At 42.3% G+C, this 23,061-nt stretch overlaps 1 protein-coding gene across 3 annotated transcripts in view; it reads left to right on the forward strand.

Moving 5' to 3' along the window:
• Positions 1-23,061, forward strand: part of OGFOD3 (2-oxoglutarate and iron dependent oxygenase domain containing 3) — a 40,668-nt gene that overhangs the window by 16,861 nt on the left and 746 nt on the right. The window contains exons 9-10 of one of the 3 annotated variants that reach the window (XM_068209370.1): positions 3,304-3,427; positions 13,426-13,603. In XM_068209370.1, coding sequence (XP_068065471.1) covers positions 3,304-3,427; positions 13,426-13,562 — 261 coding nt within the window. In that variant the 3' untranslated portion in view covers positions 13,563-13,603. Of the gene's footprint in view, positions 1-3,303; positions 3,530-4,100; positions 8,250-13,425; positions 13,604-23,061 lie in introns of those variants that run through there. The other 2 variants (XM_068209371.1, XM_068209372.1) reach the window with 2 other exon arrangements.

The raw sequence follows: 23,061 nt of genomic DNA on the forward strand, positions 1-23,061 counted from the left end.
AATTTCCTTGGTTTGTAGTTACATAGGAATGGAAACCCTGAAATCAACCAAATGACTCGTTTAATCTTGTTGAATTTATAAGCCTCTAAGTCAAATGAAGAGAATGTTGTTTTAAGATGTGGAGTTTCATCTTGGATGGAATTTGTTTGGAACTGAGGTTTCCAAATGTCAAATACCTGATTTATAATGGAGTTGCTGTTGCACACTTCACACTGTCAGCACTGCAGTCTTACAACATTCTCTGGTGGAAACAGTGTGGGACTTGGAGATTTGTGCAGTCCCCTGCCTGAGCACAGATCCTCTCATCCTTCACAGAATTGTCAGGCTCTGCCTTAAGATGGTTTTGGGCTTGTTTTCCTTGAATTTCTTCTATCACAGCTAGTCCAGCACTTCAGTGCACATTTCCCAAAATTGGTTCTGTTTTTTTTTAGCCTAAACATGTCCATGATCAGTTGATAGCTATTTTTGTTCCTCCTCCCAGTTCTACATCCTCCCACCTCCATGTGTTTACAGGTAGGAATTATATCCCTTTCCAGCCTTTATATCTCTGAGCTGAACTAGCCAAGCCTTTCATTCTCCTCACCTGCAATGTGCTCTCCATGTCCCCAACCCTCCCCTGTACCTGCAGCCCTCTCTGCCTCCGGAGTCTGTCACTGAGAGCAGCTGTGTCTCTTCTAGCAGACTTTGCACCCTTCTTTTCTTCTCCTTTTAATAAAACACATCAAAAGATCCCATTTCTGCTCTGGAACAGCATCATCTCTGAAAATTGAGGAGGTTGATTCTCATTTCTGCTCAAAGGCATCACCTCAGCTCACCAACAGCCCCTTGCAATTCAGAGATGTGCTCTTTGCTCTTTTATTGTCTGCTAATAGATACTGCCAATAAACAGCACACTGGAAGGAGCTGTCAAGGCTATTCTGGTGCTTATCTACACAGAATTAGGAGAAGGCTTACAGGAAAAGAGAAGTTTTGACTCTTTTTTCTGCATGCTAGACCAATGCTGATTGCAAAGTGAATTTTCTTCTGCACTGGAAAGCAGAGGATGCTGTCCTAAATATCCTCAGTAACTGCAGACCTCTTGAATGGTCCTGCAACTGTTTAGTTGCATAGAAATGTGCAAAAAAAAAAAAAAAACCAAAAAAAAACAACCCAGTGCAAAATGGGGCTGGCTAATTCTGGCAATCAGTTCTATTTCTAATAATAGCCTTTAAGGAAGTGTCATGTAAACATCATTATGAGCATCTACCATTAAATACTATCTGTGTTTGGCTTTTTGGATAAGGAGTGTTCAAAAGGAGCACACTAACCATGTGACACAGCAGGCTGAATGGAAATACCTGCATTTTTTTCTCTTGAGTTGTTTACAAGGAGCTGTAGAAATTTGATTTGCAGCTGTGTGGCTTTTAATGACAGCTTTTCTCACATAGTTTGCTCTTTAGGTTCAATTATTAATCTGTCTGCTACTGGAAATCATTACCAGGGTAACAAATATATTTGATATACATGGGGGGACTTCTAGCATTATAAATAACTGAGTTTAATTTAGTGCCTGCTTTCCATAGTGTTGCATTTCTCAGGCCCTGCTGCTTTCTGAGAGTGAGTAATTAATAAGGACAGGAAGAGAAAAGCCATTTTCCCTTGCACATTTCATTCCCCAAACTAGTCATCTCTTAGAAACCAGGTGTGTTTGGTTAAGCTAAAATGGTTGGTGTTCAGTTCTTAGAAGTTTAGAATTGGTAAAACCACCTTGGAGAGGAGGGAGAGTGCACTGAGGGAGCAAAGATTGTTGCTCCACTGAAGAGTTGGTAAAAACAGTTCTAATGCATTAAACTTGCAAGTATGAGTTGAATGAACTTCTCCCGTGGCTGGAGACTTCCTTAAATCGATTGGAAGTTTTTATCACCAGGTCAGTGAAGTGGAAAATAGCTTTGCAAAGCTGATTTGCATGAGAAGGGCTGTAGAGTGGCTCGTTTGAGGTGCTGCACTAGCACTTGCTCATTAATTCCCATTTATTGCCTTGTATTGCTACCAGGGTTTGGGAAAATATGGGGAGAAGGGGATCACTTTAATATTTCTCTCATTTTTGTGGTTTGGCTTTTTTCCTTTGAGCCCTTATGGTCAAAATAATAACATGATTATGAATGGAAATGTCTTCCTATTCCATCTGCTGTTATGTTCTCTCTGGTCCTGCCCTTACAGAAAAATGTGTACAACTCCTCCCGAGCCAAAATTTAACTGGCACTAATGAGTATAACTTGAAACATGACTGAAAATATTTAGAAAACTTCTAAGTTTGGAAGTAGCACCTACCTCTAACAGTCACCAGGTCAGTCAAAACACTCAGCAAATTTTGTGTATTTATACAGTACTACTGTGCTGCACATTTCACTGCTTGACAGGGTAATGCTGAACTTTTGAGTTGAGATACACAAAGACATTGAAGAACACAGACATTGATTTCAAGTATTTTTTTAATTGCTGGTGACATGTAGATATGAAGGGAAACATTTCCAGAATCAGCTAAACTCAGTGTTAAATATTTAGATGGCTTCACTATCAGTATTAGTATGTAGTATTTATGTAGTATTTATTTTCTCCAACTTCAGTGTACGTATCGACCAAAAATAATGCTTTAAAAGGAAGGAAAAAATCACCTTGCTGTACTTAAAAGTGGGATGTTTCGTCTGTAGGCTGAGAAGAAGCAGAGACTTCCAAAATTCAGTTTGAAGGGTTTTAAACAAAACCTGTATGGAAAAGAGTAGAAGCTCCTCCAACAATTATGTATTTACTTGGAAGTTCTGATTTACTTTTACCATGAATGTCCTGTATGGTAGCTGGTGAAAGAATAGCAGTGAGGTATCCAGAAACCTTACACCCAAGATTAGATCATGGGTGGAAATCATTAGTCAAAGGCTGTTCTTCTGCTTATTAACCTCCTGGTGAAATTTTATCTTGGAATAGCAAAAATCCTGTCTTTTTGATACAATGCACTTCTGACACCACGTTGTTTTTTGCTCTTGGATGATAGAAATCAATCAATCAATCACTTCTCTAGTGATGGATACTGTAACAATAGAACTAATAAACATGACATGCTAGTCTTGTAGTGTGTGTGTGAATAGACTAATAAACATAGATAATTCCTAGAAAATGGTGTTCTTGGTTTTCAAAGACCCCTTTATTAAATGCATGAAAAACTGAAAATCAGAAAAACCCATCAGATCCATCTGCTCAATTAGCTGTGCTCTGCAGAGATAAGATCAAGAATTTGGTACATTTTGGTAATTTTGGCTTCCCCCACAGGTGACTTACGGCTCTTTTGACTACACTTCCCTGCTCTATCTCTCTGACTACTCCAAAGACTTCGGGGGTGGACGGTTCGTGTTCATGGATGCAGATTCCAACAAGACAGTGGAGCCCCGAGCAGGTACGAGCCAGGCTGGCTGCAGGTTATGCCATTTATTGACTTTTCTGGGCTGGCAGGTGGTGTGGGACTGTGTTTTGTGTCAGCAGGAATAACCCGGGGTGTGTTCTGGTTAGAAAGCAAAACCAGTGAGAGACTCCAAGTCAGAAATACAATTTATTAGGAAAATGAAAAAAAAAAAACCAAAATACATGTAATAATTCAAAAGAAAACCACAGACAGAGTCAGAATACAAGCTGTCACCCCTTTGGTCAGGGTGTGGGTAGCAGTCCAAATTGGAGTGGCTGCAGCCCTCCTGGAGTGGCAGATGTGCTTCTGTGGGAGCAGTGATCCTGTAGAAGGGTGTAGTCTTCCTCTGAAGGTCCAGTGGAAAACCCCAGCTGTTCCTCTTGGGAACCTGTGGGAAGGCTGGCTCTGATGTCCCCAAAACCCAGATTATATCCAGGTAGGAATGCTTGGCTCCTCCCTGTGGGCGGAGCATCTCACCATGAGATGCTGTCACTTTTATCAGCCATGCAGTGACATTCCATAGCCCATCACAGCAGGTGTCTCCCTGGAGGGATGATTGGTTTGTGAAAAAGATAAAGCAAACTGCCCAATTAACAGAATATAACTGCCACACCTCTAACAGATGGCAAATAGAATACATCTTGCCTTACAGTCTAGGACAGGGTAGTGTAGCATTCTGTGTATAGATTGATGCCATCAAAAGTGAAGATAAAAACAGGTTAAAATACAGCCACAGTTTGTAAGATCTGGTGTTAAGCCACAAGAAGTGACTTCCTGGAAAGCTGTAGGGCTTAGAAGAGGTGCCCAGTTCTGACAGCTTAGCAGGTCACTGTGTGTGGGAAATAGTAATAATAGTTATCATTTTAGATGATTAGCTTTAAGACATTTACAACATAGTGTAGCTAAAGCTGATAGGCCAAGAAATGCTTATAGTAGATTATAATTAGGAAGTAGTTAGTTTCTGATTGTGATAGCAGGAATTATAACATCTGTATTGTCTCACCCTTCTCATGAGACTGAAAATAGAAGTTTTTAAAACACCTCAGAGTTGCCCCATCTCTGAGTCAAAAAAGAGCTTAGTCTGACAACTGCAGCAAGAGCAGAGCTAACTGTCACTGCAGCAAATCCAAATTAAAGCAATTTATTTTAGACTGGCCTGAAATTCCTGTGCTGCTCAAGGTGAGGCTTAATACCCTGTAATGGCTGAGGGTGGGTGTGAAGGTGATTAATTGCCACAGCTCTGGTGACCTGCTGGAGCATGATGAACCATGATTACTTGGGTATAAATCCATCCCTGCTTCTGGGAGGTCTGGCAGGGATGAGCCTTCTGATGGCTGTCAGTTATAAATAAATAAAAAACCTTTAAAGCTGGTTTGAGATTTTTTTTTTTAATATGTGGATAATTTGAAACTAGAATTACTCTGGGGCTGCCTAGAGAGGAGCTCAGCCTCAACTCATCTGTCTGGCAGGTGAGTGCCAGCAGTGTTGCCTTTCATAGTGCAAAATCAGCCACACTGCTGCAGGGAAAAAGCAGGAAAGGACAACTTTATATTCCTGCTGTGTTCTGTGTTTTTTTTTTTTTTTTTCCAAGACAGAAAAGATGGAAATTTGCTCATTTAAAGAGCCTCAGTAATTGTCTGCTGACAGTTGTTAACCCAAGCAGAAATGACTTCAGACTATTGCTGCCTGCAAATTGGGATGGGTGTTCTTTGAATTCTGGATCATAGTGATCCACTCACCTGTAGTGATGCTGGTTTAGATAAACTCTGAGATTACCTGGCTTTGCTAACAAGAACTATGCTTGATTATTTTGTCTTTTATGATTGGAAGTAAACCCTACACTGAAAGCTTCATCTTTTGCAAAATGCTGCTGCCAGTATTTTGAAAGGAAACATATTAAACTATTTTTCAGATGCACTTCTAAGATTACCAGATCTTTATAGCTGTAGAAATCACAACTGAATTCTAGGGATGTGAGGAGAGCTGTCTCCTCAGTGCAGGGGCATTCAGCCTGGCTGCAGTGTGCAACATGCCCCTGACTTAATTTCCAAAAGTCTCTAACTGTGAAATTGCTTCCATTCAGCCCCATCCATTCATTTTCAGGTTTTCTGCTGCAAGGACTTTGCTCTTGTTGTGGTTTTGGGGGAAGAAGGGGAAGCTGATGAAATACAGAATTTTCTTTTTGGCTGTTCCCTCTGCCAGGGGTTCTATGGGCAGTGTGTGCCACAGGACACCCCTTCTGAAACAAAAGAATGCACAGCTCCTCAAATGTCCTTCATGGACACAAGAGAAAATTAATTACACTTTTCTAACATATCTCTGTTATCACAGTTGTCAGGGATCCTGTGATTGTGTCACAAGCTCTGGTGCACAATCCCCAGTGACATCCTGTGAGCAAAGGAGAAAAGCTTGAGAGGTGAAGCACAATGTGGAGGCATTTGCACATATTTTTCCTCTTGCTGATAAAATGTCTTTTGTGAAGGAATGACCCCGGGCTGTTTTCTGTTGCTGGTACAAGTTGATGTATTTTTCATGTTCATAATGTTCCTCTGCAATGTTTTTTCTCTCTTCTTGTCTTTTTGGCTTTTCTTCGTTTGTTTTGTTTTACGCTTCTTTTGATCCTTCGTGCTTCTTTGTAACTCCAGCTCAACTTCTAAAACCACATGTGGATGAGCTTTCATGCTTCTCATTTAGGAGCTCCAGGCTTTTCTAGGGATGACTGTCATAATCACTGGTTCAGTTTTCATGCTTGACAGCTAATTTACTTTTCTGTATTGCTAATGCCACTGCAGTCCTAAAACCTGGTACTTGTCTCACTCTTAGCCTGCATTTTTGGGGACCTGATTCTGTGTGCCAAAATGAGCAGGTTTCTTTTCCTGTGAGCAGCAATTTGTTCAGGTGTCAGTGGGGAGCAGAAAGGCATTGTTAGTGATGCAGCAGAGCAGAAAAGCAGTAATTGGAAATAGGAAGAAAAGCAGTTCAACCATTGTGGGATGTCCTGTGTTTGAAAGTGCTGCCTGGGCAAGTCCCACTGCTGCTGCAGATGCATTTGCAGCACTGCACTGGTGAGGATCAGTGTCAGCTGGGCACAGGGAGAACTGTTCTGCCAGGAGTGGAGCCTAAATTAAAATGCTTTTCACTTCCCTCAGTGTATATCACTTGCAGATTACCTAAGTCCTGACTGTCACATAGTTGACTGAACAACTCTGTAATTTATAGGATGATCTTTAACATCCCCTAGTTTGGTTGTTAGCAAACATTAGCTGTAAGAAGGAGATGTAATTTATTAACATTGAGGCTCTTGAGATTATTTTTTTAACAGAAATGAGCAAGTCAGCACCAGTTCAAGTGTACAGACTTTGGCTAATTCATAACCAGACGTGGCATGAAGGAACACATCTTTCTTGTGCTCTGATGGGCTGCAGAAGTGAATATGTGTCTTTTGACTTCAGTCAGGACCTCTCTCTGCCACAAGGAACTCACTGTACCATAAGGAAGAAAATTCTTAGTGCCAAAGAATATACAACTTCGAAAATAATTTTTTTTTTTTTGTGACAAAGAAATAGATCTAAAGTAGTATCCGTTTCCTTTAAATATATATGGAAATTCTGTTTTCAAAATTGTCATGCTGGGATTTTTTTCCATCCCTTTGCAGCAGGATTGGCTCTGTTTGACAGACTGTAAGAAACACAGCAACATTTTGAAAATGAGGCCCTTCAAAACTAAGCCCTTTCAATATTAACTCTTCTTGCTGGTCTGAGACTTGTTTTAGTAATCTGCAAGACATACAGGAGGAATAAGAATAAATGGCAAACATCAAGGCTTTCCTTTTTCAGTCACAAAATTGGTATACTTCTTTCTGCTGCTAAACTTGTCAGTGTATGAAGTTTCATATTTTAAAAATTCATATTTAGAATTTAATTATTTTGCAGGGTCTTGTGTGGATTTGGGGTCTGGCAATATTAGGCAGGTCCCAGACTTCCCTTGATCATAAAGTGTAGATGAAACTGCTGTTGGAATGAAATCCCAGTACTGGTTCTGTGTTCTTTATTTGCATGTGCATTTCTTGGTTTGAAGGTCAGCTTTGCTGCACTTATTTTCAGCTTACAAGGGAATTTGTTCTTCATACAAGTAATTTTTTTATACAAAGGCAGTAGGAAAGGTCACAATCACTTCTGTGTGTTTCTGGAAGAAACTAATCTGTGGGGCAAAATGAATTCTGTACATTGGAGAGTGCAATGTGACTCTTTAATCTCAAACTTAATGTATTCTCACTTAGTGTTTCTGGAAGTGTAAAAAACTTGATTTGAAGGTATAAGATATTTGGGAACTTCCCTCCATACAGACAGTCTCATCTTTCTCTGTATTCAATCCACATCCTCCAGATTCAGTCTAGATCATGATAATCTGCCAATTTCAGCTTTAGTTTTGCTCCAATCAGTAAAAAACTTGAGCACATCTTGAAGTTAAATCAGTATCAGCTGAAAGCTGAGAATAATTTCCAAAAAATCCACAGAAGTATCTGTCAGTCCTGGTGAGGAACAAATGGAGGCAGCATTAGCAGCTGCAGTAAGCACCAGCCTTGCAAAGGACAGCTATTCTTGCTGATTTTGCAAAACTCATCACAAATTGTGCCAGGGACTGGTGAGGGGATTGCAAAGAGTGGTAGGAAAAGGAGCATCTGTTGCAGTCGTGTCAAAAAGACAGAAAATCCTTATTTCTCAGTAGAACTTGCTTTTGGTTTTGATACCCGTGGAAGAATAACTTCTTCCAGGCAGGTTTTGTATTCTGATGGTGTTTGATGCCAGGTTAATGATGGCATTAAATGAAACACTATTTTAACTGGCAATGAAGCTGTAAGTACCTGGGAGTGCAGGTGTTATTTGTGGTGTTTCTGTGGGTGACTTCTGATAAATCCACTGCCTCGTTGAGGCAGCTGTTACTGGGGGTAGCAGTGGTCACCTCACATTTCCTGCAGCACTGGAAGGATGGAGTGGTGCTGGGGGAAGAGTTGTCCTGTGTTAGTGTTGCACAGAGAATTGTGAAGCATTGCCAGTATTCGGAATTAGCCTCTGAGGCTTTCCCCTGCCATGAAAATTTGGTTACAAATGACCACGTGTCCTGTTTGTGCCTTTATGCAATGCATGGGCAGCCCACTATTTCATGAGTTTGAGTTGATACTGGTCAAGAAAATAGGCAGCAAAGCTGAAGGCAGAAAGCGGTGGAAAAATCAGCTTCAAAGAGTTACTCCATGAAATTCAGGTAATGTAACAGATGAAATAAAACAAAAAACCAAAGTAACTGCAGGTTCAGCTCTGTGGTTCAGCAGCGAGAGCTGATTTCTTGGTTCCTAAGCTGTGAATGTCACAGGCCACAGATGCTCTGATGAAGCCTCTTTAAGGGCAGTTTTTGGAATAATTGAGCAGCAGGGGTTACCCTTGTGCTTATGCTTCAGTGATTTACTAAATGTAAGGATGAATTCCTTCTTACCACAAGTCCAAGACCCAGAACTTGGGCATCCAAGGGATTTGACCAGAGCTCTGCTGGACATGCCACGTTTGGCAAGGCCAGGAAAAGTCAGATAGATGATGCTGAGGTTGTTTAATGGGGTTGAAGCTGCAACACTTGGTTCTTAGTGGGAACTTTTTGTGGGAGTCAGAGTCGGAGCCCTGGTGCAGGCAGGGGGAGCAGGGCAGACCTGGCAGCACTGGCTGGGTGAGGCTCAGCCTGGAGGGGAGAACTGGAAAATATCCCTGCCCTTCTCTTGGCTCCAGGGAGGAGATGGAGCCAAAAGGCCTTGGGGACACTCATGATGGATAAGGAGAGAGCAAATATTCAGTTTTCACTTCTAAATACTCCCCAGGGTTGTCACACCTTCAGACAGAGTGGAAGCTGCTGTGACTTGGAGCAACCAGCTGTGCTGGTGGGAGAGAAGCAGGCAGGGATTCCAAAAATCCAGCAGCTGATATATAGAAATGTTCTTGTACTTTTAGCAGGAAATAAATAAGTTCATTAATTTTCTTTAAAAACTGTAATCTGGAAGATTTCCAGACCCTTCTAAATTTAAAGTAGAAGCAACTATTTTTTTTTGAGAGTATTAATACTACAAATTACAAAGTGGCTGTGGGAGACTTCACTGTGTTAACCAGTGATTTTATTCATAACAGCAAGAAATTTCTGTCTAGTATCTAAATATGGGATAAGTTTGTAACTAGGATTTGATACCCATTGCAGGTAGTTTTTTGTTTGGGGCTTTATTTTTAGGCCCTGGGGCTTAAAAATAAACTTTTTATTTTAAATGGAATTTATTTTATTTATTTAAAATAAATTTATTTTAAAATTTATATATTTTAAAATGTGTTAAAATTAATTTGTTTTATTTATTTTGTATTTATTTTAAAACATTTAATTATTTTAATTTATTTTAAATTTAATTTAATTTTATTCTTCTGTGCTTGACATAAATGTAGCAAAATGGTTCAGAGAACCTTGTGCCCTCTCTCCTGGGGTGCTTTCTTTACCCCAGATCAGGGCACTTGCAGACATTGTCAGTCCAAGTTCCTTTTGTGGGATTTGCTTAAAGCACTTAAATTCTCCCAGTTCAACATTTTAAAATAAGTAATTGAATTAGTTAACTAAGTTTTATTGTGTGCTTGCAGAAAACATTAGTTTATTTGCCTAATGACATGATGGGGTTTCTTGGACACTCTACATGAGAATGAGTTGGTGATTAATCCTAAACAGATGCCGAGGATGAGAAGACAACTGTTGTGCATTTTCCCTGGCAGTGCTTCTGTCTGTCAGTCAGCAGCTGAGATGCAGTTTTTCCTTCTTTCCTGAGGAACATTTAGAGCTGATAAATGCTAGGCAGAGAGTGGAAGCTGTCAATGCATGAGATGAAAGATGCTGAATAGATCTGTGGTGCCAAATAAACTGTTCCTGCTTCCCTTTAACCAGACAGAGAGTTGTTCCACAGAATTCACAGAATCTCTGGCTTGGAAGAGACCTTCAAGATCATCGAGTCCAACCCAGCCCCAACACCTCAACTGAACCCTGGCACCCAGTGCCACATCCAGGCTTTGTTAAACACACCCAGGGATGGGGACTCCACCACCTCCCCAGGCAGACCATTCCAGAATTTTATCACCTTTCTGTGAAAAACCTTTTCCTAATATCGAGCCTGTATTTCCCTTGGTGCAGCTTGAGACTGTGTCCTCTGGTTCTGCCAGTGCTGCCTGGAGAAAGAGCCCAGCCCCACCTGAGCACAGCCACCTTTCAGGAGCTGTGGAGAGTGATGAGGTCACCCCTGAGTCTCCTTTTCTCCAGGCTGAACACCCCCAGCTCCCTTCCTTCCCTCTGAGCAGCAGCTCAGTCTTCCCAGTGCCCCAGCCATGGGCAGTGGCTGGTGGAGGGGCCCTTCCCATTCCCCCAGCCCTGCTTTGCTTCCCTTCCCTGGTGTCCAGGGAGGAGAGCAGGGGCACAGATGGAATGGGAACTAACATTCTCTACCCTCTTTTTGAACATTTATACTGATAAAAATAATGTTCTGTGGAAAGAGTGTGCTTTTGCTTCAAAAATATTGTAAAGGAAGTAAGTTTAAAAGAAATTCTTTGCAAGTGAGGAAAAAGCATCTTTGAAAACTGACTATAGCCTTGTTCAGTTACCCAGAGACCCCAGTGGATGCATATGGGAGCACATTGATGCCATATATATGAATACATATTTATTAAAGAAAGAACTTAAAAGACATTCAGTACAGCCAAAAAAAAATTTCAGTTTAACTGGCTTAACACACTGAACCTTGTCTAGCTGTGAATTACTACTACTTCTAGTCAGAGATCAAACAAAACAGCTTGGAAGTCAGTTTAAGGCAAAGCATTGGGTGAGCAGGTGAGGGGCCAATAATAATGTACTTTAATGAAGTTGAAATACAGTTTAAAAGGGAAAAAAAAAACCCCATGACACAGGGGTTTTGTATGGAATCCTTGAGGGCAGCACTGTTCACTGCAACACTGGCAGGACAGGAGCATGTTGCCTTCATTTAGCCTTTCATCCAGAAAAGCAGGAGAGCGAGGTGGGAATGAGCTGTGCATACAAATGGATCTGTTCTTCACACGTGTGTGACTTCACCCATTACTGAGGTGCAGGCACAGAAGGGGATGAAATTGTTATGAAAGACTCTGAACTGCACTCTGAGGATTACATCTGAGCTGCAGCTGAACATGAAAGGGACTCAGGGATTAGTGGGTAAACCCAGCCCCATAAAGCCAGTCTGGTTTTGTCCAAATCCCCCATGTGTGCTGCTGAGGAGGATGCAAGCAAAGGAACTTCTGGATCTTTGGGATCCTTTTAGAAGAGAACCCCAGTGATGTGCCTGGTGCCCATTTCACCTGTGGAGGTGGGGTAAGGGGTGGAATAGTTCATGTTGTTGTTGTGCAGACTTTAGGCAGCCTTCAGCTTTTAAACAAACTCTAATTTGAACAGTGGGGGAAAGCCTGAGCAGGAAAACCACGTGCTGTTGGGGTGAGGGAGCTGTGCAGGTGAGAAATTTTGGCTTCCTCAGGAGAACTGGAGCAGTCCCATGGAGCTGTGTCAGTTCAGAGTTACCTGCTGGACATCAAACATCAAACCTGTTCATTCTCAGAACAGTTTAATAACGCGGCAGTGTCCTGTTTCTCTCTGTGGCCAGAGAGCTGCTGCCACAGAATCCCACCAAAGCTACTTTATAGAAGGCAGGAGGAAGCCAAGAACACGCAAGCCAGTTCTTAGTCGCCTCAATTAAAAGCAAAAAAGTGCAACTCCAGTGACTGTCAGCAAAGTGTACTGATTTCCTCCCTGCTCTCCTTCTAGTCCTGGCTCAGATTTTAGACCAAAGAAGGAGGAAGGGCTCCTGTCTCATCAAGAGGGATGGCAGCGTAAATCTGCTGTCAGCATCAAATTCACTGCATTTCCATCTCACCTGGTGCCACCCGTGCCCCACAGTGTCCCCAAGCAGGGTGGTGATGGTCAAGGCTTGGGGCAAGCACACCACTGAGCACTTGTAGCTATAATAGAACTGCCAAGCCAATGCATGGATGGAGTGGCTTTTCTAAGGAGAGTGAATTTGTGCATGGCTGATCCATGACTTTGTAACCTGCCTGAGTGGGAGTGACAGACCAGGCACAGAAAGTGATAGCAAACACTTGGTGCAATGCTGATGTCTGCCACAGCTGCTTGTAAACCTGCTGAGGTTTTGTCACTGAAGGCTTTTTGCCACTTCTGTGGTGCTTCCTCCTTCTTTGGTCTAAAATCCGAGCCAGGACTAGAAGGAGAGCAGGGAGGAAATAAGTACACTTTGCTGACAGTCACTAGGGTTGCACTTTTTTGTTTTTAATTGAGGCAACTAAGAACTGGCTTGCGTGTTCTTGGCTTCCTCCTGCCTTTTATAAAGCAGCTTTGGTGGGATTCTGTGGCAGCAGCTCTCTGGCCACAAAGGGAAACACACAGCTTTTCCAGGCATCGCCTGAGAAAGTCTGTGAGAAGATCAGAGAAAAGATTGATAAATAATTCTTATCTTAACTTGCTGTACCTGTTGTTGTGAACATGTGGAATGTGTTAGGAGATCTGTTTACCAAAGGGTGGTTTCTTAATTAGCCAGTGGTGATGGGGTTTTGACTGGAGGATCAATCAAGTCTACCTGTATTGTGACTGTCTATAAAAGCAATGGGTTTCTTAATAAAGCTAGAGATTGAATCAGTGCTAAATATTACCTGGCTGGGGGTATGATATGCTGCTATGACAGGATTCCATCTCCAGCCTTGTGGCAAGAAGGATTAATGGATGTTTTAAAGAGTAAAAAGCTGTCAGAGGCAGTGTAAGCTCGTGGCAGTTTGTCTGTGATCACCTGTGGGCTCACCAGAGAGCAGCAGGAGCCAGACAGCCGCAGAGCTGTGGAGGGCGAGCTGCAGCTGGTGGCAAACTCCACTGATGGGTTAAAACCTTTGTCTTTGCAGGCCGGGTGTCGTTTTTCACCTCGGGCTCGGAGAACCTGCACCGGGTGGAGAGGGTTCAGTGGGGCACCCGCTTTGCCATCACCATCTCCTTCACCTGCGACCCGCAGCACAGCATCGGGGACCCGCTCCTGCCCTGACCGCCCTGCAGCTCCTGGAGGGAGAGGAGCCCTGAAGAGGGAGAGGAGAAAGGGAGAAAGCAGCCCTTGTAACCTCACATGCCATTAGAACTGCCCACGTACTTTGTTTTCACAGCTCCTTCTCCATAAACATTGCAAAAGGTGGCGTAAGGACCGTCCTAAGTTGGAGGCATTCTGAAAATGGTTTGTCTTCATGTGCCAAAGAGACAGGCTGCAAAGAGGAGAGGATGGACTCCACAAAGAGGAGAGGATGGACTCCACAAAGAAGAGAGGATGGGCTCCACAAAGAGGAGAGGATGGACTCCACAAAGAAGAGAGGATGGACTCCACAAAGAAGAGAGGATGGACTCCACAAAGAAGAGAGGATGGACTCCACAAAGAGGAGAGGATGGACTCCACAAAGAGGAGAGGATGGGCTCCACAAAGAAGAGAGGATGGGCTCCACAAAGAGGAGAACGTGGGCTTTTCATTTTTCATTTTTTTTCTAAAAGTTCTTTAGTTTGAAAGATACAATCAATCTTTTGGGCCATGCCTTGATCTGACTCCCCAGGCTGCTGTTACCTCTTCCATTCTTTAGTTCTTCAGTTGCTAATGTGCTGTAGAAAGTCTGACCTAAGTGAACTGAGCCTAAGTTAATTGAATGTTACTCTCTAGAGCACACCTTCTGTTGGGAGGGATGGATTCTCTGAATGTGGCATCAGTGGGGAATACACCTGGGACTTCAACTTTTTTAAAAAATTTAATTACTACTGATTCAATATTCAGGAAGTCTCTCAATAGCTATTTTTTGACTTCTCTTTTCCAGTTTAGTATGAAGACTTTTTCTGTTAATGAGGATCCTGAATATTAAATTGCAGGGATTTCCAGGAGGAGCTGTGTGCAAACACATGCATAATCTTGCCAAATAGTTTAGGGTTTTTACTGCAGCCAAAGATTTCTGTGGGTCAGGAGGTTGATAAATAAATGGTAGAAAAACCTAATTTCTTTTTTTTTCTGAATCGAATTCTGAAATAACCATGTTGATCTGGTTTATTACCTGGATGTATAATTTCTGTGAAATACTGAAAATTTGGGAATGTGCTTTGATTTTTTTTTTTTAATTTTATGCATACAGTTTGGTCCTCACAGTGTACCCTTTTATGGCAACAAAAAGTACTGGGGGGAATTACACTGAAGATCAATATAAAGAGGAATAAGAGGACACTTGGACTTGTGAGGGCTCTCATTGGGCTCACCAGCAAGATTAGTCCTCTGTAATTTAATTTCTTTGTTCTGAAACCAGAAAATGTCTCCTTGTCTGTACTAACAAGGGAGAATTGGTAAAATAATTAAAGTTTCATATTGAAATACTTGTCTTAAAGCCTGTTTATTCCAAGGAATTTACATTACACCATGTTTTAAGACCATGTGAAGGTGGAGACCAAGATCACCAGCAGCTTTACTGGATTGAACTGGATTCCTGCCATTACCCTGAGATTTAAATGTAATTTTCCCCCCCAAATACCTGATAGGAATCTGAACATGAAGGGTCCTGTGTTTGCTGGTTACTCCTGTCATGCCAGCTGTGAGTGGCACTTCTGGAGCTGCCCTCTGTCAAATCCTGCTCAACAGATCATCTCAGCCCGTGGGGGAAATCCCAGCTCATCTCTTCTTGGATTTTTATATTTTGAAGATCCTGTGTCTTGTAATAACTGCTGCCCATCTCCTGCTGGGAACTGATGGATGTTCAGAAATAAAATCAAGCTGGTTTTTGTCTTTTGGAGCCTTTAAGCCTCAGTAATCTGGTCAATATGATGACCAAACCTGTCACCTGTAATTTGCTGGGAAATTGTGCACTGTGCATGGTAGGAGAGCTTTTCTTTGGAAAAAAGCCAAATATTTTGTATGTTTTAGTGCCACTGAGATTCTTCTATTTAGAGCTTCAATATCCAGACTACTAAGAGCAATGCCTAGATCTAGGGAGAATTTAAATGGCAAATGAGGAAGTAAAGTGCAATCTGAAAGTTCCTGAAGGTGGCCTCCAGCAGGAAGCAGTAATTGCAGAATGTTCCTGGGGCAGAGTGGAATTTGAATTCACTGCTTAATAGGAACAAACTTGGTTGTATTAATTTTAGGCCACTTAAATACCCTGAATAGCTTTTAATTAAGGGTCTCTCCAGATAATGGCATGTAACTCTGAACTTGAAAAATATTAATTTCTGTGCTTTTTGAGGCTCAGCTGCCTGTTGCTACTGGGAACTGCAGGGCTGTGATTTTTAGAACTCTGACTACTCCAAGGGCAGGATTTCTTTGAGTAATGAAGAAATATTCCAAGTGGCATCAATGTGGTGCCAGACTGCTGCAGAGAAGTGCTCTTAGTTGAACAGAGGTGATGGCAGAACGTGGCTGGATGTGTCCCAGCTGTGTGAGGACCTTCCTAAAGAGCCCTTGTAGTCCAAGTCAGGAAAGGTCAGTGCGTGTGCAGTGGGAACTGGGGCCCAGTCCTGATGTTTAAATTACAGCTTTGCACCTGAAAGCAGACTTGTTACAAGTATCTGGGAATACTGGTTTGTATTTTGAAAGGAAATTGCTTGAAAGGAAAGGGAAAGGCTGCTGGTGTGAAAAGTCCCAGAGCAAAATAGGAAATGCAGCAGGAGAGCAAGCCAGATTTGACTCCCTACAGTGGGACTGAGTGAAGCCTCCTGAGGACTTCTGTGAAGTTGTACTACTTTTAAAACCATATTTCCACTCAAGTGTTTTGTGGAATATCAGGAACTTTTGAAAAATTGACAGGCTTTGTGGTCAGATTAGGTTTTTAGTGTACACCTACCTTTCAGTCCTGTAGCACGCATTCAGTTTTAATTTTTGATGCCCTGTGATTCTAGGAACTCTAGGTGGACTTCTTGGCGTTTCTCATGGATAATTTTCATTGTATAAGGAGTTGTGGAGTCATTATGGCTTTTACTTCCTTGTAAGTCAACTGAAGGTTTAGGAAGATACATTTATGTTGAGATTTTCCTGAATATATATAATCCATCTGAATTATTCTGCACTCCATCTAAATTTCAAGTCCAGAAATGTTTACAATTTTAATTTGGATTTACAGCAGAAATTCAGCTTCATGTCTTATTTTTAAGGTCAACAGGTGGGTGCTTTAGGAGGCTGTAGCACCTAATATTGTGCACATTAAAATAAATTAGCTGGAAAGGCATTGATGATAAATAACTGTGCTGCCAAGGAAGTCTGGTTTTGTTTCTTCAGTTGCATTTGTATTGTTTTGATGTAAGAGTTCCTGGTGTTCCTTCTCCATCCAGATATCCTTCCACAGTGTTTGCAGGGGATTTGGTTCTCTCCAACCTGCCCGTGGAGAGCTCTGTGCCATATTTTTGTCTTGTCTGAATTCTAGGGGTAAAACCAGGAAATGCTGCTGGAGGTCAGGGCTCTTTGAGTGGGGAGGAATAAATACAACCAATCTACCTTCTCCAAGCAAAAACAAATGTAAAATAAAAATAAATAAAAATAAATTTTAAAAATTCTAAAAATAAAATAAAATCCCAGCTCCCTTTATTGAGTCTTTTGTGGAAATCCAAGCAAACATTCCAGGAGCAGCAGAAGAGTTATTTCCTTTCTGAACCACAGGTGGCTCTGGCACACATGGATTGTCTCAGCCTGGGACAATCCAGCCAAGGCATCCCCTGGAGGGTGGGAATCCTCTGCTGAGTGCCCACTGCTCCTTGTCAACACCCCAAGAGCTGGAGCTCTGCCTTGCTTTGGGAACACTCTTAGGAAGCTGAAAGCTCATTTTCCATCCTTGGCTGAACCCTGCTTTCCTCTCTCTCCTCCTGATTGTTAATTTATCCCCAAAAATTAAAAAAAAAGTGGCCATTTTTTATCTTCTGTGAGTGCTGGTGGCTTTGGACTAAAGTTTTTCAGGGTGGACTGTGCAGAGGAAATAAATAAATGTCCAATTTCCCAAGTACACATCTTTTGTGTCCATCATCTCCCCTCAAATCACTCATTTCACCTCCCACTTCTATGGGAACCTCGACCTGTTCCCCCTGAGCAGGGGATAGAGCTCAGGGCATTATTTATTCATGGACTGGCTTGCTAGCACTGCAGAGGAGCTGGCTTTTTCCTCTGATCCTTTTAGCCAACATGGGGTATTAATTGTTATTAATAGGATTTTTATTATTTTATTAATATTAATAGTTTTAAAGTCAGTGTTATTAATATTTATTAATAGGGATTTATTAATATTCATTAATAGAATTACTAAATTTTATTAAGATTTATTAATGTAATTGTATTAGTTTTTATTAATCTTTATTAATAGGCTTTTAATTAATTTTTTATTAATCTTTATTAATAGGATCCTTTATTAGAAGGATTTCTAACTCAATTTTTGAGAATTTTCATTCCTCAGCATTCATTTTTTCCCAAGTAATCCTATTTTTCTTCTAGCAGAGGCATTGTCCATGTTTAGCTCAATTATTTTAGAAATATTTCTTTCCATCTTGCCTGTTTTCCTGTAAAGCTGAAATAATGACAAGGGATGGATCAGTGTTGCCTGTTTTTGAGCATTCTTGTCTTTCCTGGTACCTCCTGGATAACGAGTAGGGAATGTGGAAACAGATACCAGAGAGAGTGAGTCAGACCTTGGGATCACAACAAGAGATGCCTTGCTTGAATAATGCTTACTCTGGAATCAACAAAGCAGCCTGGAAGTACCATCTGCTTTGTTTTTTGTTGTATTTAGGTGCATCTAATTAAAAATATCTTGGTTTGCTGCTGAATAATCCCGAGGCTGTCCTAGGAACCCGCAGAGCTGCCAGGTCAGATGGATTGTTCAGAATGAGCTGCACTGAAACCTCCCCCTTCTTGAAGGAAATGTTCTATTTATAGGGAGAAGCTGAGATTTGTGGATTTGTTCATGTTCTGTGTTTCTGGGAATTTCTTGCAATAGTCCTCCAGTGTCCAAAAAAGCTCATTTTAGACATGGAAACCCTTCCTATTCTTCTGTTAACAAACCACAGCAGCCCTTCCACCCCCCAAAAAAAGCACCAGCTGAGTTCCTGAGCCACGATTTTTCTGTTCAGACACCTTGGGGATTTGTCTCTTTCTTGTTCCTCAGTTTATACAATTATTTCAAGCTGTTTATGTAGATGCCTGGACACTTTGCTGCTGACTCCACAGGAAAAAAAAAAATCCTGCTGTTTTCTTTTGAGAGAGCTTTTCCCTGCCAGGGGAAGGTCTCTGGGTGGATTCCTACCTTGGAGGTGACCTCCTCAGCATATTAACTTGTTAGCCAGAGCATTAAATCTTGTGGGAATAAACAAAGGCAGCTCCTAATGGAGCCATTCTGCATGTCTTGGCTCAGGGTGGTTGGTTTCTTCCATTCCCTCTAGCAGGGAATTGTGTTTATTTCTGATTTATGTTCCTGAAGAGCAGACGTGTTCTGGGAGTCCTCCCTGCATAATGGGGCTTTAATTGTGGTTCACTGAATAACCTTATAAAAAGAAAGCCACGTTTTATCAGGTGATTCAAAATTTAAAAGGCTGCTGTGAAATGAAGCAAACCTTAGTCCCCACACTTCTCTGTGGCAGGCACATTCTTCTCTCTCTCAGGATTTTTTCATAGAGGAGCAGAGAGAGAAGAAAGAGAAAACAATTTCTATTTCTGCTCCTTGTTTTTCCTGTGTGGAATGTGTTTGGAGAATTGTTTACCTGGGGTGATTGCTTGGTTGGATTCAGGTGAGGATTGTTTGAGGTGATGGTCAATCCAATCCAATCCAATCCAATCCAATCCAATCCAATCCAATCCAATCCAATCCAATCCACCTGTGGCTGCACTCTCAGAGAAAGGCACGAGTTTTGAGTGAGATATGGCAGTTAGAACAAGTGGGTTTGTAGGTTTAGTATCTCCTTTAAATAGTATATTAATATATTATAGCATAATTATAATACAGAAATCATTCAGCCTCCTGAGCTGGAGTCAGACATCAGCATTTCTTCCCACCGGGTTCACCTGCATTTACAATACTTCTCAACACAAAAGAAATGAGAGAATTGATCTTGGATAATTTCTGCTTTGCTATGGGCCATAAATGTGTGTTTTCTTGGTTTCTTTATATTAAAGGAAAATATGAATTAATTTGAGAGTCATTCTTTTCCACGGGGACGAATATGATCAAAATAAACTTTGACTAGCAGGGAAAAAGCAATATTACAGAAGTCAGCCAAGCAGAGGGGGAAGTTAAATTTAAGATGGTGTTAGGCAGAGAGCAGCTACGGGAGATTTCTCTCACACTGACGTGTCTGTGTCACTTTGAAGTGACATTTTCTCCTCCTCCTCACTCTGCTTTATTGTTTCATTAGATCATACAACTGGAAACTGAGAGCTTTCAGGCAGCAAAGCTCTTCCCGTTCAAACCTTTTATAAAATTTTGAATAGGACCTCTTGATAACCATTTGTTTCAACTATTTATCCTGTCCATCCTCTGTTTGAATTAATAATGAACAGTGAATGTGCTGAAATAAGTGATGCTGCATCCAGCTATTTTAAAAATGATGAATTATGCTTTCTTCTGCATTTATCTTGTGTATCAAATGGGCATTTTTTAAGTGATGGTTTCCTCCACACATGGGTTGTGTCTGTTGCACCTTTTCTGGAACTGGACAGAATTTAGACTTGTAAATATGAAATAATCCAAGAAGAAAATGAAAACTGAATTAATAAATGTACAGAAAATTTCCCTTTGGGGAAAAAAAAGGGCTTGAAATATTTGTGGGTTTTGGTGCTGTAAGAAAAAACAGAAAAAAAAGAAAAAAAATTATTTATTAATCCTTTAGTGAGACTGTAGAGAATCTGCACCTGCTCCTCAGTACCTGGAAATCCAGACCTCTCCCTGCCCATTTTCCCTTTCTAGGCACACATTTTGATGGAGATCTTGATCCCTTCAGACCATGAGCAGGAAAAATCTCCTTTCTCTGCCGCAGCAGCAGCACAAGACTGTGGATTTCATGGGAAGGCTGTGCCCACCTGGAGCAGTGCCCAGCTGCCAGCAACTTGAGACCTCTTGACTTTGTTTTTTAATGCCTTTAGCACCTCCAGATGGGCGTGAGTCAGTGAATTCCAGCGTGCTGCAAAAATCATCACCCTCAATGCAAGTTAAACACGTTTTGACTCTGTTGCTAATTTTTTACTTAAGGCTTTGGAGCAGACTGCTAAAACTTGTCCTCTTCCTAATCATTCTCCTCAAATGAAATACTTCAGCCATAAAGCATGCACAAAAGGGCAGTAATCAAAAACTTTCCATAGCTGAGTTGTACAGGAAGATATTTCTGAGATGTCTAAATTAATGCTTCTGTCCTCTGGTCAGGCTAGGTTTGTGATTTGCAGGATCTGAGCAAGGCAGAAGTGGAGGTGTTTGATGGCCCAGCTCCCCTGGAGTGGGAGGTGTAATAATTCTGTAATTGTGGTGCACTGATAAAGGTTTCTGTGTTAAATTTACAAACATGACAGGGTCATCAGGAACTGCCAGGGCCTCTTGTTAGACCGTATGACAGAACAAAAAACCAGAGATCTCTGAGCCTTAAAGCCTTGTTTGTAATGAATGAAACTGAGTGGATGAGTCAGTGGATCAATTAACTTGAAAAGCAGACACCATTGTCTGCCTGTCCCCTGAACAGGGTTAGTGACCCCTGGTTTTATTTCCTTCTGGCTGTGCATGGATGTGGGGCTGGGAGAAAGTTCAGTCACTGCCTGCTCTGACATCCACAGCTTCCTCCCACGAGCTGCTGAGGGCTTGTTTACACTGCAGAGGAGACAAAAGATATTCCAAATCTTCCAAATTGATTAGAATTTAGTTCCCTAATAGCAACACCTGCTTGCTGAATGCATTCTGAGTAGTCCAGCTGCACCAGACTGTATCACTCAGGAGACACGGATTTTCCAGTTGTGTCCGTGGCCCTGGAAGGGGAGGACAGCACATCTGAGCCAGCTTTAGTCATGGAGCATGCCAGGGGTTCATGTTTGCATCAGTGTGACAAGTAAAAGCTGTCTCTAAACTAACAGCCTTGAAACTGAAAAATTATTATTTTGTTGGGAAGAACACAGGTGTGAGAAGAACGCTTGTCTTAATGAGCTTATCTAATCTCAGTCTCCTTCATAAGTACGAGCCTGACTGTACATACTGAAGTTCTTTTTAGAGATAATAGCCAAGAATGCTTCCTAACCACAGGAGGATTTACCATTCCTAAACAGCTAAAAAGCTGAAACTAATCAGAAATATGAAAACTCCATAAAACTGAGCATTTTGCAACTTGGGTGTGTTGGAGCTGGGAGCTCCCTCTGGGCTGGGCACGGGCTGGAGCCAGCCCTTGGCAAGAATTTGTGCAACAGCCTCAGGTGCCACAAACCCTCTGCATTTCTGCAAAATACCTTTCAGACTGTTGTTGTGATCCTTGAGAAAGTTTTCCTAGGCTTTCCCCCCGCCGTGGGCTGTGCTGTGCACATCTGAGAGCAGGGGAAGGTTCCTGCCAGGGAGGTGCCACCCCTGCAGACCCCACCTTGTACCCAGGGAGCTCCCAGGCTGTCAGCACTGTTTCCTCTCTGGAGACAGCTCCTCTAAACACTGGGGATGGTGTTTATCCTCAGGGCCAGGGCTCCATCAATTTGTCCAGTTTATGTTGGGAAGAGACAGTAAAACTGGTGCTTACAAGAATTCTGACTGCACCCGCCCCAGACGAGGAGACCCCGGTGTCCCCTGGCCCTGCACCCCGTGGGTGGTGGGGACCACCCCAGGAGGAGGGCTGGGGTTTGGTGGGGGCTGGAGGGTTTGCTCTGGCTCTCAGTCCAAAAGGCAGTGAGCAGCTGGGATGGGGAGGACACATCTGGACACTCCAAGGAGGTGGTGCTGGGAGGAAAAGTCCCTGTGGGGGGGTTGGGAGAGGATATTTGGGCTCCAGGTGATGGGAAGGGTGGGAGCTCCTGCTGCTGAAGAGGTGCTGGGAAGGAGCAAATGCTAAATCTGGGTGGCACTGAGTGCTGAATGGCAAGGTGTGACATCCCAAATGACAGGGATAGAAATCACATGGATGCACAGGATGGGGAAAGGGAAAGGGAGCTGCTGTTCCAGGGACTTCAGCAGAGTCTGAAATGGCTGTTTAGAGACATTTCACCTCGTATTGAGGGTTGAGATCAGCCTGCAGCCCTTCTCCAGCCATCCTCTGCCAGGACTCTGGAGCTGTTGCCTTTTTGCAGCTTCTTGGGAAAGGAAAGGAGGCTGGTAGGAAAGCAGTGCCCTGGCGTGCCATGGAGAGATGCTTTGGCAGGGACACTTAGCAGGAAGAAAGGATCATGACAGCATTGCTGCCATCCTCTTCCCAGCACAGCACCTCCAAAATCCAGCAGAAAACCTAGGGGGACAGAGGCAGTGTGTGGCTGCCTCTGGCCTCCATCCACAGAAACCTGGGAGATGCCCAGTGGGAAGTCAATTGCCAGCTGCTTTATTGAGGTGCTG

Source organism: Anomalospiza imberbis, chromosome 19 (genome assembly GCF_031753505.1).
Source record: "Anomalospiza imberbis isolate Cuckoo-Finch-1a 21T00152 chromosome 19, ASM3175350v1, whole genome shotgun sequence".
Taxonomy (NCBI): Eukaryota; Metazoa; Chordata; class Aves; order Passeriformes; family Viduidae; genus Anomalospiza; species Anomalospiza imberbis.